We start from the raw sequence: 19,737 nt of genomic DNA on the forward strand, positions 1-19,737 counted from the left end.
CAATCAAGGATGAAACACAATCAAGGTGCATCGGTGTGTTTTTTTACCCATTGTTAGGTATAAACACAAACTGGGACACAGACGCATGCCAACTGTCACAGATTTTCCTCTGAGAGTCACTATCGGGTCAACTGAACAGCTGCTCACCCCCCCTCATCCAATCAGACAGGAGCAAGGATCAAGAACAGAGCATAACTACACGCCAATTAAAGAACCTTAAATTAATCCAAGCAATCAAGCCTCCTCTGTATTTTTCTCTAGCTACTCCTTGCTGACAGACTGAATGCCATCCATCACATTGCTGCCTGTTTCTCTACTGATTAATTTACTATAAGTGAAAGTGCTACAAGATTGCTATAAGAAGGGGGTTGGGGGGGATAAATCTAGAGTGAACAAATCACTGTGGCACTGAATGAAAAATAAAAGCCTGAGGGTATGTTAGCGTGGGAAAAGAAAACAAACAGGTCCCATTTCTAAACAGATAAATAGCCCAATAATGGTTGTATACTTTAAGTTGTAACGGTACATGTAAGAGCCACTGTAGAAGGATAATATATCTCAGAATAAATTACAAATCTATTTTAATCTACTGGCCATAAAGACATGGTAAAGTTAAACTGTTTCATATTATTCAAGCTCCTCAGACAGATGACTAAATTATTCCTAATTATTCTGCATAGCTTCATTTTATTTACATCTGTTTTTGTACACTTCATTGTCAGATATCGACTGCATTTCTTTCATCATTGCTGTTGCCAACTAACCTGCAGTACAGTCTGGATCTTAGCAGAGACATCTGCTTGCTCGTACAGCTTGATGCCCTCTTCTTGGGCCTGCACCCCGATGTGTTTCAGGTGGGTAAGCACCACACTGTGAGCCTGGGCCACTGCCTTGAACTTATCGAACAAGAGCTCAAGCAGTTCCAGCAGAAGCCTGCAGAGGGAGCCAGACAGAGCAGAAAGGAAGAGAGGAAGAGAAGGGAAGGGGTCAGGAGAGTCAGGAGTAAATAGAGACACGGGGAGAGGATAGAAAGGAGAAAGTGAAGTACAATTACAAAAACTTCAAACAGCATTAAATGGTATATTTAATTGTTTTATTAAAAAATAAATCTGCAGTATAATGTTTATTTAATAAGCATTTCACAAGGATCTTTATTGTCTATACAGGCACTAAAATAGACAACCAGCATTACTTCAACTGGGCACTTTATTTGTTAGGAAAATGTATGTCTTCTGCAGTAAATCACATGACTTGAGATTTCCATGTAAGTAAAATAGAGAGCTACAGGTGTTCTAAGGCAGCTTGTCAAGGTTATAGAATTATTTCCTACCTTTGACAAACAATCCCCAAAAGTCAAAATAAACAGATTGCCACCTGTGAAGACCACTCTGTCATGTTTGCTTAAGCTTCACAATTAAGAAAATCCATTAAAACTACTGCGGAGCAGTGAAAGGTTTGATAATAGTATGATCCAGGTTTCAAATTATCTTTCTCTAGTATGACATTAAACAATACAAGTACAAGTACAACAAGCTACTGTGAGGAATGTATGCAAATGCTTTATAACATCAAGGGTGAAAAAAAGCTCATCTAAACTGTCCAAAACAGCAGAAAAATAACATACAGCTAATAACAGATAATCTACCCATGAAAAAGACCATTGAGACCACTTCAAATGACCAATATTCCAGGAAGCCGTTTTCATTTACAGTTTTCCATTTAACCGGGACTATAAAAAACAAAACAAAAAAGTGAGCTTCCCAGCCTGGACTCAAATGAACAGGCACTCTCATTACTTCTAAATGGCTCTGACTGAAGAAGAGAGCACAGCCAAAACCAAACTGACCTTCCACTTGATCTGAGTGCTACAGCCTGGATGGTCTCATCTACACTAATGCTTTCATCCAGACTTTGCTACATCTAGTTTCTACACAAGGGCAAAGCTTTCAAGGTAAAGAGGGAACACAGGTTACATTAGTTGAGCGTGAATGGCTTCCTAGTGCAACCAAGCTAGGAAGTAGCAGTGTTAAAGTTAAATTTAATCACTATTTGTCTAACGTTGGTCTTTCGGTACTCTCCTCTGCCATTTAATTAAGTTTTATTCAATTGAAAGCAGCAGAGAGACTTTGTTTTATTGCAATTTATTTCAGTATTTTGTAGCTTGTCCGTTTTTTCTAATGTTACCATCCTCAGAGTTTTGGGAAGCAGCCAAGATTTTCGGTGAAGGTATAAAGGAAATAGAGAGGCAAGATGCATGTTTCAATGGGGACCATTTTGGTTGGTTGTCTGTCACTACACCCACAGTAACACAAGCAAATGTTATTAATGGAGAGAAACAGAGGAACAAATCACTATGAGCTATAACTCCGTGACACAAAGACAGGGACCTTGAAATGCCAATGACTCTCATGTATAAACATGAAAGACTGACAACAAAACAGAAATGTAAGATAAATGATATATGATCACCAATCTCCAAAAATATAAGCATAAAAAAACTACATAATCATGCATACATGCATAAAGTTGGGCACCCAAAAGTTACGGCTCTGACTTTGACACTGCTTTTTTTGTTTAATCCCCAAGCACACTCTAACCACCCCGGCCCTTACACCCACAAACACACCTAGCTACGTGTAGACGGACAAACAAAGTGTAAACAGTCCTCCTCATTATCTCCCAGTGGAGTCCAACCTAATCCATATTGTCTGTTCTTTGAGACCACACTTCTCATTTCCTCTCCCGATCGAAGTTGACACACACGGCTGATGAAGAACCAGGAGAAATGGCAGGGAGCACACAAAGACGTAAAGTCCCCAGGACTGCATGTGTTTCATATTGGAAGGACAACAATAGTATCTAAATTAGATTACCATCAGGTTGGTGCTAAGTCACAGATAATTTAATTATTGTTAGAGGTCTAAAGAGTGTCAAAAGGCTCCTCTTGAGATATTAAATGTACCAGGTTATCTCAGTCATCCTGCTGTCATAGACAAATGGACACACAGAGCAAAAGTTGATTCACGTGGAATCAGTCTTCCTCTAGATGATGGCAAGGACCACTAAATGGGAAAAATGAGTCCAAAAAAAAAGTCCATCCTATGTTCACTGTGGTTTTCCTGTTTTGCTTTGTTTTGTTTGTTTTCTTAGTTTGAATTGAAAATACTGTTATTAATATTCTGTGTTTTATTGGAAAAAAACATCCTCACTTTAAATCAGTTTTCTTAATTGTTTATTCAGATTTCATTTAGAATCTACTATGTAATATCAGTATCAGTATTCACCTTATTTACCACTATCATCCCATCAGCAAATAATGATGGAAGAAGCTGATGTTTATTTGTTATGCCCAGTAAATCCTGCAGTCTTTTTATCTCTCATCCAGTAAGAGAAATTTGTATTATTACTGTTATTTGAGACACTGAAACAAAGACTTGAAAAATAGAAGTTTTTGATTCTTTTTGTTGTTTTGTTTTGTTTGTTTGTTTGGTTGGTTGTTGTTGGTTGGTTGGGGTTATAACAGCAAACAATACACCAGCAGCCAGAGATCATACGTCCTCCAATCCACGAACACATGCACTGGCTATTAACTAGCTGTAATTTTAAACATAAGTATTGCAGTTAGCCCAGAAGCTCAAGAATCACTAAAACCTTAAGAAATATCATTGGATTAGGGTCATGACTTTGGTGCATGAAGACGGAAGCTATATGAAGATTATCTAGATGCAGGAGTTGTAAAGGAAAATAAACTTTCAGGGAGGTGGTCAGTGAGGATGTGAATGAGAACATAAACCTCCAAGAGCAAGCCACACACTGCTGTTTATGCTATTAAGCTCTTAAGTGTTGCCTGCTAGTCTGCTGTACTATAAAATATAGTGTGCAATATTCAAGACCATTGTTCTCTACAATTGGTACATTGGTTGGAGTTTCCATAGCAACAAGCATTGACTTTAAATTGAAGTGAGCATAGGGAAAACTAGGTGTGTACGCATCCAAATACAAACACACACACACAACCTCAAAGTGTTAAATGCTCACACACGTATACTCATGAAGGCAACTTAAAACAATCAGCAAGCAGCAGAACTGGAAACAAGCTACATGGTAGCCTATTACACTGAGGTCAGACAAGATTCAGTAGGCAACAGAAGAAGTAAGGCAGACAAGGCTGGAAAGAACATCCCTGACAGAAAACAAGACGTTCCTCTTAAATGGTTCAGGATCAGTGGACTGAGACCTGTGCTTCTCAAGTCTGCTCACTGTATGTGTATGTCTGCAGGAGCTGACGTGACTGCTTTTAAAATGTAGCAGCCCTCTACGGCAGGTGTGAAATTGTTTGTGTGTGTATGGGTGTGTTTAGCCATGACTTGTCTACGTTTAAAGCAGCAGAGTATCTGTTTTCATGGTCTAAAGCAGGTGTGTCTGCAGTCCTAGCCGCTACTATGTTTCACACCTGGTTGACTGTCTGACTATGAACACTATGGGACTGCATTCTAAACACACTGACTGTTGCCTTTACTGTCAGCTCTAAGTATAACTTAAGGATCCACTCTATGCAATAACAAAAGTGAATGCTGACTATAATACAGTGAATATTAGTATAATTAATATAATGTTGGGTGCTTCCCAAAACTCTGAGAATGGTAACATTACAAAAAACAGACAAGCTACAAAACCCTGAAGCTACCGCATCAACAGGAATAGCTTTTACCAATCATTAGGGAGGGAGGCCACATTTTATTCAACACCTTAAAAATTGAGGCTAGAAAAATATTATGACTACAGAAGAATAAACAATGGGATAAATGATGGGAATGCAAGTGGGAGCTTTTTTAGTCTTTTTAAGGTAAACAACAGTAGCTGCACATTGTTATTTACACTGACCATTTTGGCATATAGTTCTAATGCTACTTACCATCCCTATCAGGCAAACATTATCATTTCAAAAGGACTGCTTTCATCTTTCCACATAACAGGTTATAGTTCCCCTTTTATGCCCATCTACTGTCTGAAACTCCCTTCCCCTCCACATTTGCTATTTAACCCTTTAAAGTCTGAAATATGATCCAACTGCCAGAAAATTCGAATTTTCTGAAAATAGAGTTTATTAAATCATCTGAAAAATTGTTTTTTTTTAATCATTACATTTTAATTTCCATATATGACTTTTAATTTCTATTGTATGTGCTAAGTATGCCTTTTTTTAAATGCTTGAAAATGTATTGTGCAATTTTTGTGCCGTTTAAGGGATTAATATTAACCTTCAGCTTCATATTTTCTGATCTGTAGCAAATCTCTTTCGTCAGTTATTCTTCAGCAGTGCATTACGCCATTACTTTACCTTGGCTGGCTCTCCTGGGCCAGGTTTTCTCCCCTTTGGTAAGCATGGTCTGCTATCTGAGTGGTAGACCTCTTGACAATCTGTTTCAGCTCAGGTTCCAGCCGTTCCATTATGGCTTTAATGGTCTCTGGAAGCTTCTTCAACTTGGCCAGAGCCTAAAGAAAATTAACAATATGCCAATATTTTTACTTCAACCAAATGACAGAACAAAACATTAAGTTTACAATTAATAGCATGCGTCATGTGTGTGCACATGAATGTACCCTGATAAGGATGCCCATGAACTCAGCACTGTTCTCCTCTGGGTCCCCCTCAGTAAGGTCTGACTGGTTTAAGTCCCGAATATCTTGCTGCAGTTCATGCACTATAAGAGGTATACCCATACAGACACACTTGTTACCATATGGTGTACATTATTATATTTGTACAAGCACAAAAGATCCAATTATTTCAGTGATAGATAAATGTACAAAAATAATCAAGAACAACAAATAAATTCAGTTTTACACCACTTCGTTATCTTTTAAGAACACACAACTGCACCTAACCCCACCCTAATCCCCCTTTCATCTGACTTAGTAGACAAATTGAGAAAGGCGGTATCGAGTGATGCTCTAATTTCCATTAGATGGGGCCTCCCAATTCCCCATCAAAGCACGTTAAGAGAGTTAATGTTTATGGCAAGTTAATGGACTTTGGGTGTATTTCCTCTTTTCAGCCATTGCAACTGTAGTTTGTGTAATAATTATGACAATTATCATCTACAAATGAGGTGCTCTAATGCTATTAGACAAAATGGCAAGCTAGGGCATTGATGGAAGCCCGTTGCTGTGTCGTGACCACAGTTGTTAACATGACGGTATATAGGCACTTACTGCCTGCTGGCAGCTAATTGCCAGTGTTCTCTTTGCATAATATTGAGAAAACTGTGGTTTAGCTATTACTTAGAGGCCTACAGCGTGGGAGACTTGAGCAGATATTTAAAATGTATTAGTGGTAATTTGTACATTTGCGTATTTATGTTTTTTGAGGTCATGACATACACATGCATGCTGATGAGCTGGGCAGAGTAAATAACAGTAGGTGGAGTAAATGACATGATTTAAATGGTAGATGGCTACCTAGGAAATGCTAAACACGCAAAAGAAGAGGAAGAGACAAAGACTGAGAATGACTGAAAGAACCACTTTATAAAACAACTGCTGAATGGCACAGAAATGTTGACTGTACCATACCTTTCAGGGAAACCTTGCCCACAGATGGTAATTATATGCTAATGTTGTTGTTAATCTGTCAGTTGATGCAGCAACGAGATAAAAATGCCTTTGGTATGTACAGTATGGTGCATTGTTGCCTGGTATCCACAGAGCTAAAAACAACACGATGAGTTGCTAACTCAGAATGCCAAGAGTGGGTGTTGGAGAGAAAAAAAAGTGCCAGGCTTAATATAAAAACTCAGAAACACCAAGGGAACACCAAGTTATTGCTGGATTAACTTTTTTCATTATCTTCTTGTTTGCGTTCCTCTGTGCTCTGCCTGGAAGGAATGTGGCTCTGACTGTACGCCCCTACAACCAAGAGAGGATTCATACATTTCTGAATACAGTCTACATTATCAGTCTCTGTTACGGCGCTGGTTAGCAGTTTGAGGGTAATAAATGCTGCTCCCTGCTGTGAAGGCACACATACTGGGTGACTAATGGTACAGGTAGGGGGGCAAGATGATTATAATGTTAGCGAGAGAGATATATGTTGTGATCATAGCTGAAGAAATGTGGGTGTGAGCCGTGTATCTCTGCAACAAGACATTTGTGACATGTTTAGTCTTTTGTATCAAAGTATGGATCAGTGGTTTCTGTGTGCATTCAGTGTGTACGTATCCATAATGACATGCAAATGGATGTAATTCAGTGCAACACTAATGACTTCATTATCACTAAGAATATCAGCATAGTGAAAATAGCATAGCAGGATAAAATTCACACGCAATGTTTTTGGATGAAACCAATAAAACTGCCAGTTGATGTCTTCCTTTCTCTGGTTTTTCTAATGTGTTCAGTTTTAATCGAGGGAAAGCATATGATTTATGGTTTTTCATGAAACCGTGTTCTACCTACGACTTTGTTTTCAATATATCTTTTCAGCCAACACCCTTTATTTTTTTTCCGTTACTGCCTCTTCTTCCCTTCCTTATTATGATCTTAAGATCATACCACTGCTGGATCCAGGTGTGCTAAACTGAGATGAATCCAAAAGCTTGCGTGGGGTAGACAGGCTGCCGACATCTAACACAGGTATTGGAGATGCATCTTTGGCCATGGAGCTGTGAAGAGGAAATAAAACACCAAAAACCAAATCCAGGCATTAAATGGGTCTCGCATAAATATGTGACAAAGATACAAAAAGTTTAGTACGTGCAAAGAGAAATACAAATGCTAAACCTCCTCTTCCCTAATGAAAACAATCTACTACTAAAACCAAAAGCCTTGCATCTCTGGGTGGGATTGGTGCTGCTTCCCAATGAGTCATTTATCAAGCCTTAAACCGGAGGTGGAAGCAATCCAGGTCCTTTAAGTCGAACAGTATAAACACAGTCTGCCTGCTAAGTGGGTGGGGTGTATGGAGGCTGGCTTGTTGTTAGAGGCGACCTAATACAGGAAGGCCAGGACCTGTCACTTGCTGACCCTCAGTAATAAATCACTGTACCACACCAACCCACTGCCACCATAATTATTGCACCTCACACACACACAGAATCCCTACCATTGAACGCCACAGCATCAACTGTGTTTTCAAAGCCATTGTTTTGCATTATACCTAATAAGCTGTCACAAAAGGAAGAACTTAAATTATTCTCCTTGCTGCTGCAAAACCTACCATCTCATTCATGTGATCAGTGGTGTTCAAAGAGAAACTGTATATGTTGTGATACTTTCAGTAATTGGCAATGGACATTGTTTCCCAAGTATAAAACTTGGTTTGTTCCCTGGAAACCAAACACACACACACATATATATATATATATATATATATATATATATATATATATATATATATATATATATATATATATATATATATATATATATATATATATATGTATATAGAGGGTGTCCTTACAGAGGTACCCATAATGACTGCAGAACACCTAATTAGTTACGAGTAAATTACTGCTGTTTGGCTCCAACAATAAACATTTGCAATGCTTCTCATTCTTTTGGATCTTCCCAGCACACTGTACAAACAATGAAGCAGAGCAACAAGTTATATGAGGGAGGTCTAATTGTTTTTTTGTCTGTAATGGTCTTGGTTTCCATGCAGTAAATAATTGGCAAGTTGTTCTTGGTTGTAGCAGCAATGGGATAACTTATAATGAAGGCACATCAGTATGATTTCAACTTTGAAAAGTTTAGAAAAACACACTGTAAAGGCTACATTTCTGTTGACTACTTAACAGGCGAGTAATAAAGGCTTTTGGTGCCTTGGACATTTTCCAGCGTTTCATTCTAACACTGTAATGATATGTGTAACATTCTTCTGCATGGGCAGCTATATTGGAGCAAGTATATGAACACCAATGTTTATCATGTAAATGAAATGAAAACTGACATTTTTGACCACAAGTCAAGCAACTGTACTAAATGTAAGGCCTTGCACTCATGAATTAACAATAATAAAACAGTCCAATTTCTGTTCAAACAGAACATGGCCCTTACCCTGGAAGCCTAGCAGCATTTTTGTCCCTGTTTTTGTGCCCCAGGCGACTTGTGGACTTGATGTACAGATGGCGGTGCAGCTCATCAATGAGCACCAAGTGTATGTTGAGCTTCTTGGTGTGGAGCTCCAGGCGCAGGTCTCCAAGGCCCTCTACTTGCAACAAGGGGCCTTCTAAGGACTCCACAGCTGTCACCTACATATAACAGATTACAGCCAAGAACCAGTCAGACAACCTCTACCAAAAGATAGCTGTGTCTGGTATCAATGTTTTGTACTTGAAAGAAGGTGGCAGAAAAGACAAGTCAAAAGTGGGGGCAGGAAAGAAATGACAGAAGCATCTAAGCTATATTAAGTATCCCCTCATGTTTCTACAAAACTACACACTCAAATTATAGGCAAATTGCCAACAGAAATTTTTACTGGGAAATTGAATGAATGTGGCCATCGCTCCTTGGTAAGAAGCATCTGCCCAGATTTGCTGAGAGGGCAACATCATTGTAATAGCAGTCCAATTGTCCTGTCAGGTTAGGAAGTCTTTAAAATAAATGACACTTAATCTCAGAGAAACTTCCTCGGAAGGAGGAAGCAATAGTGAAGCTGGTGAATAAGTGTAATCATTTCTTTTCATTTATATATTTAATTGAGGATGATTTTTTTTGTATCCTCCAAAATATAAATAAATTAGTAAATAAAGTATCACCATGTGCTCCTGATTCATGACCTATATTTAGCAAATGTCATGTTTTTTCCAACCTGCTCTCATAGTTCATGAACAACAGTTATGTTTTCATGATTAAATATGCTGGTCTACATGTGTGTTAACCTATTTTATGTGCATATCTGAGTGCATTTCAGGGGCAGCAAACCAACAACCAAATTCACTGCCGATAATATTTGATTGGCCAGGGCAGGATAGAAGGGAATGGAATGGGGAGAGCTGAGCAGACTACAGGGCAGGGAGCATGGGTCAAGTATGTGTTGATGCAAATGAGAGCCACATTAGTGAGAAGATGAGATAATGCACTGCGTGATCAGCCTGCTTTGGCTTAATATAATGTCTGATTATCTGTGTATGTAATTGTATGACTGTAAATCATTTAACGTTTATGTGTTTGTGTGAGAGTCAGGGGTGGGGATAGGGGTAGCGGTGGTGGGGATCTCATTATCATTGGGCTGGGATGACAGAGGAAGCCTGGTTAACATCATTACATTAGGGGGCTAGGCCTGTCACCATAATGAAGAATATGAAGCCTCTTGTGAATTTGCTAAGAAGCCAAAGGAGAGGAGAGGAGAGGAGAGGAGAGGAGAGGAGAGGAGAGGAGAGGAGAGGAGAGGAGAGGAGAGGAGAGGAGAGGAGAGGAGAGGAGAGGAGAGGAGAGGATTTCTACAACCAAAGTCAGTCTGGTTTTTAACCAACCCCATGGGATCTAAGGCTGCCATTCAATAGTACACACAGAGCATAGTCTGAATTCTAATTGTCAACCCTTAGAGATAAGCCTCAAACAAAACCCAGGCACACACAATGTTGAAGAGAATAAGCTATGGTAGAATAGTGAGAGAGACAGAGAAATTATCCCCTAAAAATCATCTCCCCTCCACCATCACACAGGATCTTCCAAGTACCACAACAAGACAAGACGTGAGGAGGCATCTGGAGAAGTAACAACAAAACTCAGATGTATACAGATGTATATATCCTGTGAAGGCACTTTGACAACCACAAACTGTAATATTTGTGGGGAGGGAGTCTCATTTAAATACCATAATTCTGCTTTTTTTATGCACAAGTAATTACTTTAACAAAAACAAATATAATCCCACTAATGTAGGCTACAAAAGGGGTGATATCAAGATGAGGAGAAGATGGTAGAAATCTAAAGGACCGTGACTTCATATCCACTTATCTCATAAACAGCAAATATATAGCCTCAAAAAGGCTGATATTCAAGGTAACACCCTACATTTCAATGCATTTGAGTCAATTGACAATTCCCCTATTTATTATTTTTAATATATCGTGCATAATTCATCAAAATATTTTTTATATCAAATACATTAGATAGGCTCCAATACTTTGCTTGCATCTCCTCTTCACATCCTGGGAGGGGCTCAGACATGTGGAAGAGACTTAAGCGAAAGATGGAGTCACATTAGTATAATTATGAGCACCCTTTTAAAGAGGGTAAAAATAAGGTAAGATTAAGTTAATTCCTACAGACTCTACTCCTGGTGCAGTACAAGGTGTGATCAATACACAACAATTAGTGTACACTGATTTAAACCTTTTTATTCCCCCTTTGAGACCATCTTCTCTGGCTGTCCACACCTAAATTTCAAAAAGTTTACTCGGGAAGAGGGATGTGTTTCTGGCTACCACCCAGGAGTTTTCAGAAATTTTTATCTCAAGAGTACGTACGGTAGTTTCTAAGTACAAAAGCGATCAGATCAGAGATCAGATCTATGACCAGGGTCATGCTTGCTCATGTTTTCAACACTCAAGTGGTTGTGGACCTCAGGCATCTGAGGTAGAACATCTGGGGTTAAAGACATGACTTGCAGTGCATGCTACAGTTTGTGAGTATGGCTAAAAGAATTGCACACAATCTTCACTTAACAGCTTCCTTAGTTGACAGAATTGCTTTCCTTTGAGTTTCTCTTCTTCTAAAAAATAAAAATTAAGTTGAAGGAACACCATTTTAAAACACTGGACGGGATCCATTGAGCATCAGCAGAGCCATGTTTGCGAGCCTTCCGCTGAGAAGTTGTGCAAATCTATATAACTCCACACCAAAAATCCACAAAGTTGAACTTGATGCCCAAATCTATCTCAGGTTTGAGTTTTCAATCACTACTCCATGAACTTTTTGACCAATATTTTTTAACAGTTGAGCACTGATAAACATTATATTCACAGACAAGAGTTAGATGATTGTCAGATGGTTAGAAATAACAGGATAGTTCTTATGTAAGACTTGCTCATTGTCTATTGATCTTAAATATAAGCTGTCTGCCGGCCTATCACCTTGTGCTGAGATTGCTGTTTGACATCTAGGTGTCCAGTATCTAAAAACATAATTTCATTTTAGCTTACACGGTGCATTTATTTCATCATGTCAATAATAAATCATGTAAAATTAATTTAAAGTTTGGTGGAATCATTCAAATAGGTTATTTCAAGGTAATTCATTTTATAAACATTAGTAATGTCCTTGGTCAGAGTCTCGTTTACTTAAAGTGGGCTGTTCATACATAATTCATCCCTGAACTGCATAAATATGTCAACCGAGCCAAAGGTAAGAGTACATCCAACACCATTTTGATATGTAAAAGTAAATAAAATGCCATCATCCTGATCAAGTAGAGCACATTTGACAAGAGAAGAGACAGAGGCAAAGCATCCAACTGACTGTGAACTTTCCACAACCTTTTTGAAACATGCTGTACTGACTGAGCACAGGCTGAATGAAGTTCCACTTCTTTCCACCCCCACAAAGAGGATTTTTCATGGTCCTATGGGTGCACCATCATTCTTCTTTTTTCCTCCTCCTCAGATAACCCCATTCTAGCAAACTAATTATTACCAAAGTCTGGAGGCAGGCGTGCGGGGGTGACAGAGGAAGGCAGAGAGAAAAAGGAAAGAAAGGTAAGAAACAGAGAGATCACAGAGCTTGGTCGTTTAGTCCTCAATGCCATCTTTCAGCTCCCCTGCTGCGCATACTGCAAAACATACATCAAAAGACATGCGTACACGCAAACATACACACCTGCAGCGCCCTAACTGATGTGGGTTGCACCCACTGGACTGTTCAAGGCTAGAAAGAGGTTCTTTTAAGAGATGAGAGGTGCCAGGAAATCAATCTTCAGCAGCAGCACTTCATAAATACTGGTGTTTATGTGTGCATACTGTGCACACCATGGGTCCCTGCTTGATATGTTGATAGAAACAAGACAAAAATCTCTTCCCTTTTCCATTTCTCCGTTTTTCCATCCATAAAAAAAAACAAGCAAGATCAAACATGTTTTAAAAAAAGGACATATTTCCCACCAATCTTTCTGGGTTTTCCATTTTTAAACACTGTATATCTCACACATATTAAGGCACAAGATTACACTTCTACGAATCCCATCTTCAGCCATCACTCTACTCACCAGCATGTCTGTGGCATGAAGGTAGTGCTTGCTTGCCATGTAAGTTTCCAGGCGTTGAGGGACCTGCTTGATGCTTTCGATCTCATCCAGCAACTGAAGAACATGCTTGTGCTCGATGCCTTCTATCCACAGCTTCCTCAACTCGTCTCTTTTACAGTGAAGCAGCATCTTACAAGACAGGAGGTTCTCCTTGACCTGTAGGACAGATTGAGATGTCCAGTGACACAAGCCATATTCTAAAACTCCATATAAGTAGGCATTTGATGACAGTGGGGATGGAAAAACAAAACTTTCTTTTAACAAGAAGAAATCTCTGGCATAAACAGGTTAAGGGAGGGTTGCTTACTGCTTTAACAAGCTGGCGTAAGGAGAAAGAAAGCACAGAGAGACAATGCATTTGTCTGCCATTTACAGTGTTTAAATTAAATACTGCCTTAGACGCTCATCAACAGACATACATTTTTATTAGGTGTAGGCGTCTTTGAAGAAGAAAAATGAGCGAGACGCTTCCTTAACACAGTCATTATTTCTCTGTAGTTATTTTTTAATTTGTTACATAAGTGAGCTGAATGTATTTACAATTAAGTTAAACACCTTTTACACCAACACAATTGTTTTCAACTGTGGCTAATCAACTCAGTGGATTTTAGGTTGAAATTAGGCAGTTAGGCATAGGGCTGCCACAAACGATTATTTTGATAGTCGACTAGTCACCGATTATTTTTGCGATTAGTCGACTAATCAGATCATCATCCATTGGACATAAAACGTACAGCTTATTGCACCAGCAGCATCTGCTCTTATATAACTATCATTACCTTACAGCTTTAAGTGTTTAAGGTCTGTGCTAACTAAAAATAAAGAAAGACAAGATGATAGTTTATTAAATTTGAATGAAATTTGCAATTGTTTCAGTGAAGTTTAATAAACTCCTTGCTATCTAAAATATAACAGGACAACGGAGTATATTCTCCAGCATCTCACACTTCTGATAATCAGCTGTCTGCTTGACTTTATTCAGCTGTGTAAAAACTATAACTTTAATCTCAGCCAAACCGATTTACTCAGGAACAAATAAAATACAAAAAAAGCCAAACAATAACATTTTTAAGTTATCTAAGTGACTTATATATCATGTTTAACCTGAGTAGCGAAAGACGGCGGTGGGTTTGAAAACGATTTGCCGGGAGTCCGGTGTTCTCACGGCTCTAGTTAGCCTAGCCCCCGGCTAGCTATCGAGCTAGTGGGTAACAGACGTCTCCGAAAACGTCGGAGCGCTTTTGAAAATATGCGGTGTCCTGATAAACTGAGCAGATATTTGAGGTTTACACAGCTACATTCTCGCCTGAAAATATGTTAAATGTTTATTTTGTGACCCATAAAGAATAACAAGAGTAATAGTAAAACTAAGTAGCTGCCGCCATTGTTGGAAACTGAGCTGGGCTGCGCTATGAATTCTGGGACAGAGCTATTTCTTCTTCGGGGTTTAACGGCAGCTGACATCCTTGTACATGCAGTGCTGCCATCTTCTGTTTCAGTCCGTTATTACGCTCTTAAATCCTGCTACTTATTCCTGCGTCTTTTGTGATCTTACAAAGCTTCAAACGACGCGTCGACTATTAAATCAGTCGTCGACGATTTTGATAGTCGACATAATCGTGACTAGTCGACTAATCGTGGCAGCCCTAGTTAGGCAGCTAACCTGGGACCATACAGCAATTAGAATACAAGGAAAATTTCATTAAATACACTTTTAATGGCAAAGCACAGGTATAATAAAGTGCAATAATAAACAAAAATAATTACAATTGAACTCAATTTATTTATTATACAGTCCTCTTGGTGTGCATGTCAATTTTTACAAATCTACAGGTTATTTTTCTCTGCATTATACTCTCGGTGAATCTCCACTAGCTGATCACACTGGCAGCTACTGCCCACAGGAGGTTCGGGGAAACTGAGTTTCTGTGCTGTCGGTACAGTGATTTCCCCAATCATAATACCTACACTAATTCCCTAGAGTGATTCCCCACAATGACTGCTACAGCAATGATAGTGGGGAAAGACATGGACCAGCAATAATACGGACCAGCTCATTAAGCTGTTACAGAGGGTTGCCACACTCATACTTCTAGGACCACACCTTGACTACACTGAAACCTCAGGACTTTTCAAGTGGACAAGGGAATTAATCTAAGCATTACAAAGAAATGTAGCAGAAATGCACTAGTTGTGATTGAAAAGTGGGGCTATCCTGGACATTTTACTGTAACATTTCTGTCGCCTGAATATTGAACTGCTAGCTGTTGAAATGCATCTGTATCATTTGGGAAATTTGTCATCACACTGTACCATCACAGCTAGAGTTTTGAATGGCCAACAATATACGGTTTGACTTATATGGGAACGTGTTGCTTTGGCATGCTCTTGAAAGTGCTTGACATCAATTTTTGATGTTTTAATACAGATGGCGATTTTTTTTCCCCAAACTTAAGCAGAAAAATCATACCACTGAGAAAAAGACAAGTAATGCTCATATTCACATCTTTGGGCATTTTAGAATCATAAATTAACTGAATATGTGTGTCTTTGGACTGTAGGAGCAAACTACAGCACCTGGAGAGAACTTAAGCAGGTACAAGTAGACCATGAAAGTTCAGTAGTTTAAAGACAGGACTATATCCACACATTTTGGTTGCATTAGATTACGCCTGAGAAAAAGCAGCACTGAGGCATTTAACATCATTCTGCTGATTGTAAGAATACTGACTTGAGCTAGATGCTGTTAAGTGGGCAATATTAGTCTTAGAAACTTCAAAAAAGGTTTTAAAAAAAAGATAATACTGACATAAGAAGTAGTTTTGATGAATAAAGAGATAAAGGAAAATGTATGAAAACAATATTTTTTTGTTAATAACAAAACTTGGTGCCACCATTCTGAAGTCTATCTAAAAAAAACACGAGTCTATGTGTGTGTACATCCCTCTCCAATTTACCTGTTTGATCTTGTTGCGGGAGCTGGTGATACGCTCTGTGATGCTCTGGTAGGTCCTGATGGCAGTGGTGAGTTCAGCATAATGCTGAACAATCAGCTCGTCTAAATCCCGATCACACGTCTCGAAAGCCTCCTCCAGACGACTCTTCTCCGTCTCCCTGTCCTGCACATCATCGCTACTGGATAGAGTCCTGCATCAAACAAAAAGGCAAGGAAGAAATATTTTAACCCACAAAGGGAATCTGGGGGAAGCATTGTTGTTTAAGAGAAGACAAAAGCATCCCTGAATTCAAAAATGGAAATTGTATTTGAAATCCACCTTACAGTTGAAAAAAGAAAAATTAATGATATATCAGTAAGAGTATGGATTTTGTTATATGCAATTACGTTTGTGCTTTTCATACATTTTTTTAGGCAAGACTAAAACTATATATAAAGAACACAGTTTCCTGTATTACAAAACGGTGGCGCTATTGAATAAAAATGAATAAATAAAATAGTGTGTTGCATGTGTAACAATGGTGGTTGCAACGACGATTGCGATGTGTGCCTCGTTTATCATGTTTATGTTTTTTCCTTCGTTATGACCTGCAGAGAAAGTGTTGTGAAGTCAATTCACAACAATTAGCAACTTATGGTAAGAGACATATAGAAAATCCAGCCTACCAATAAACAGCACCTTGCTTTGCCACGATTTTTTCTCAATTTCTCGTCAATATTTATTAAGAAAACAGTCGCTTTCCAAATAATGGTGAATAAACTTTAGTCGTAAGTAATCTTGGCTTGAGCAAAAAACAAACTGCTATTAAGATTTGCCCATATACTAACTCAAATAAAATAGGTGAGGTTTAACTCTCTCCATTTATTTAGCAAAACAGGAAGGATGTAGCTAGCTAAAATGTAGCCTTAGCATTAAAGGTAGCTGTCAAGCCATATCTGAGAGCAAATGCAAGCACAGTTCAAGTGTCTCTGACGTCTTACCCGCACATATAAAAAAACTTAACATGTCTTACCTAATGACAGAGATGAGAAGACCAGAAGGGTCTTTGTTTTTGCTAACTGCACTCCTGTATCTCCCTGTATCAGCTGCCATTTTTCCAGCTGCGGCACTCAAACAGGAAGACAGAACCGCGAGGCTACACCGAGCGATTCTGGGAGTTGTAGTTTGAACCTAAAAAGTGTTTCTCAGTTCCTCGGTCTTCTCTTATCGCACGCCTTATCGCCGAAACCTTTTTTATTCGGAACTATATTAATACCTGTTATAACAATAAGCCCTGATTATTTTTGAGTAAAGATGTGAGTTTACTTCAATACTCCAACTAAAGACCAGCTATTCAATAATCACCTTTGTAATAATCCTTTCTCAAATCTAATCTTCATCAAATCTCGAGACACTGTTTATGTTACTGTGTGGTGTGGTGATGATGAGGAATATATGATAGTAGGCTTAATTTTTTTTCTCCTCATTTTTTAGCACACAAAAAGAAAACAATCTCACTGCAACATTTTCAGCTCAGTTCTCCTGAGACCTATAAAGAAAGGTTGGGAAAGGAAATAATGTGCGAGAGAGCGAGTGTCAGTGAGTTAATAGCTGACCCCTTTTAGAACATACAGTAGTGGATTTTGCAGGGCTCTCCTGCCCTGTATCTTTGACAATCTCTGCTGTACCAAAGAGACCGGGAAAGTGTATTGATCCTGAAGCAAAAGGAGGTCGATCCCCAGAAGCTTGGACCCTGATTGATGTGCTGGTGGACTGAAAAGATAACATTGTGTGTGATCTTTGTGTTTCTTCACAAAAGAAAAATGCAATTGCTGTGTCATGCAGGAAGCATTGTTTTTCTTTTGAAGGTGACTAGCTTCCCAGGTCCAAGTTAAAAATTCTGAAATTTCCAATCTTCTTCCCCTACCCCATCAGCCCTATCAAGTAATCTACTGGGTTTTATTTAGCCAGTATTGCAGAAGCAAGGCTGTTTTCTTTCAATAAAAGCTAAGTAGTTGCTCTGGTTTCCTGACCAAATAAAAGTGCAACAAGGTCATTCTAAATGCTGCATTAATGCAATAATGTGTAATAAATATGACTTGGATAGCACTTAAAAAAAATGATACCACAGCATTTCCAAAACAAATTTTGGATTTTTAACACACAATGCATGTATGTGGTTCTTAAAGCAACACCAAATGATGCAAGCTAGTAGAGCAGGGCGATATGGCCAAAAATATTTATCACGATATATATTTGAAAATTTGCGATAACGATATAACTGACGATATAATTGATGCGAGACAAAATACAACTCCACAACATTACTAGCGCAAAAAGACAACCTTCCATTTATTTTCACTTAAAATAAGAAGCTGGTTTTTATGTACATTAAAGCTTCATAAAAATGTAACAGTGCAAATGCAAATTCCTTGCTGAAAGTTTAACCAGAAGGCATTTCCAGTAGAAATGGGCTGACATATCCTGAGCATAACCATATATAATATCCACTGAAGTTAAAAAGAGGTGCTTTGCAACATTAAACTGCAGTATGCAGTAGTATTTTTCGGACCATAAGGTGCACGGGATTAAAACGCACATTAAGCGAAACAAAGCAGTCAGATAAATCAAATTTTATTAAACTCATTCTTCTTGCTTCCTCCACTTCTGTACCATTGATTCATTAATGTTGAATTCTCTGGCAGCTGCTCTATTCCCACGTTGTTGCAGTATATTAATGACTAACCTCGTATTGTGGATGGATTATCTCAGTTGTTCTCCTGACTGAAGTTTGGTCCGTTTACAGCACCCTGCCATGCGATTGCATTTGTCTCTAACTATCAGGAACTTTAACGTTAACTTTTATAAGTGGAAAAGTGTTAGTGTTCGTCCTCCAGCTTCACTGTTTATGTTATGCTAACATAGCTGTGTCGCTAGCGATTACGTAGCACATCATTATATACCAGCTAGCCCAACTTCAGTAACCCTACAAACGTCACTGCTGTTTAGTTTCCTGTCTTCATTTATGTTGGAAGTGATAGCAGAGCTGTACGTTTGAATTTTTTCAGAAATCTCTCAGTCAGAACATGCTATATACATTATTGCTAAGGATTGTCTTATTGCATTGGAGTCACACTGGGTTAAATATGTACACTTGGGTTTTAAGGGGTATTTATTATTTTCTTCTTTTTTGGGTTGTATGGAAGCCCCAAACGCAATTTCATTGTTCTTGACAATGACAATAAATAAATACTACTACTACTACTATCATGCTTAGGTAACTAGCGAAACTAGCGAGCTAACTTCCGCTTGCTTCCTGCTAACTTCTAACTCTGTTAAATGTAATAAATTTTGTTTTAATGGATGCCTGGAAGTTAAACTTCATAGTTACACCTGGTAGGGCAGCAATGCTGATCGTTTTATTAAAGATGAAAGAATTTAGACAGTTTTTAACGCTCAGTGATGCTGCAGTGTTCGTTTGAACTGAAGCATACGGAGTTTAGGACCCAGATGACGGCCGCTTGCATGTTCTGCAAAAAAATGTGCTTTGTCGTG

At 38.6% G+C, this 19,737-nt stretch overlaps 1 protein-coding gene across 1 annotated transcript in view; it reads right to left on the reverse strand.

Annotated features, from left to right (window-relative positions):
- The window catches only part of exoc4 (exocyst complex component 4), a 144,260-nt gene extending 126,906 nt beyond the window's left edge, over window positions 1-17,354 (reverse strand). The window contains exons 1-8 of the mRNA XM_026147677.2: window positions 17,216-17,354; window positions 16,204-16,393; window positions 13,208-13,402; window positions 9,058-9,251; window positions 7,555-7,664; window positions 5,605-5,705; window positions 5,342-5,496; window positions 765-933 (exon numbers count right to left, since the gene is read on the reverse strand). Of these exons, the coding sequence (XP_026003462.1) occupies window positions 765-933; window positions 5,342-5,496; window positions 5,605-5,705; window positions 7,555-7,664; window positions 9,058-9,251; window positions 13,208-13,402; window positions 16,204-16,393; window positions 17,216-17,295 (1,194 nt within the window). The 5' untranslated portion in view covers window positions 17,296-17,354. The remainder of the gene's footprint in view (window positions 1-764; window positions 934-5,341; window positions 5,497-5,604; window positions 5,706-7,554; window positions 7,665-9,057; window positions 9,252-13,207; window positions 13,403-16,203; window positions 16,394-17,215) is intronic.
- Window positions 17,355-19,737: the final 2,383 nt, after the last annotated feature.

Source organism: Astatotilapia calliptera, chromosome 17 (assembly GCF_964374335.1).
Source record: "Astatotilapia calliptera chromosome 17, fAstCal68.1, whole genome shotgun sequence".
In the NCBI taxonomy this organism is placed as follows: Eukaryota; Metazoa; Chordata; class Actinopteri; order Cichliformes; family Cichlidae; genus Astatotilapia; species Astatotilapia calliptera.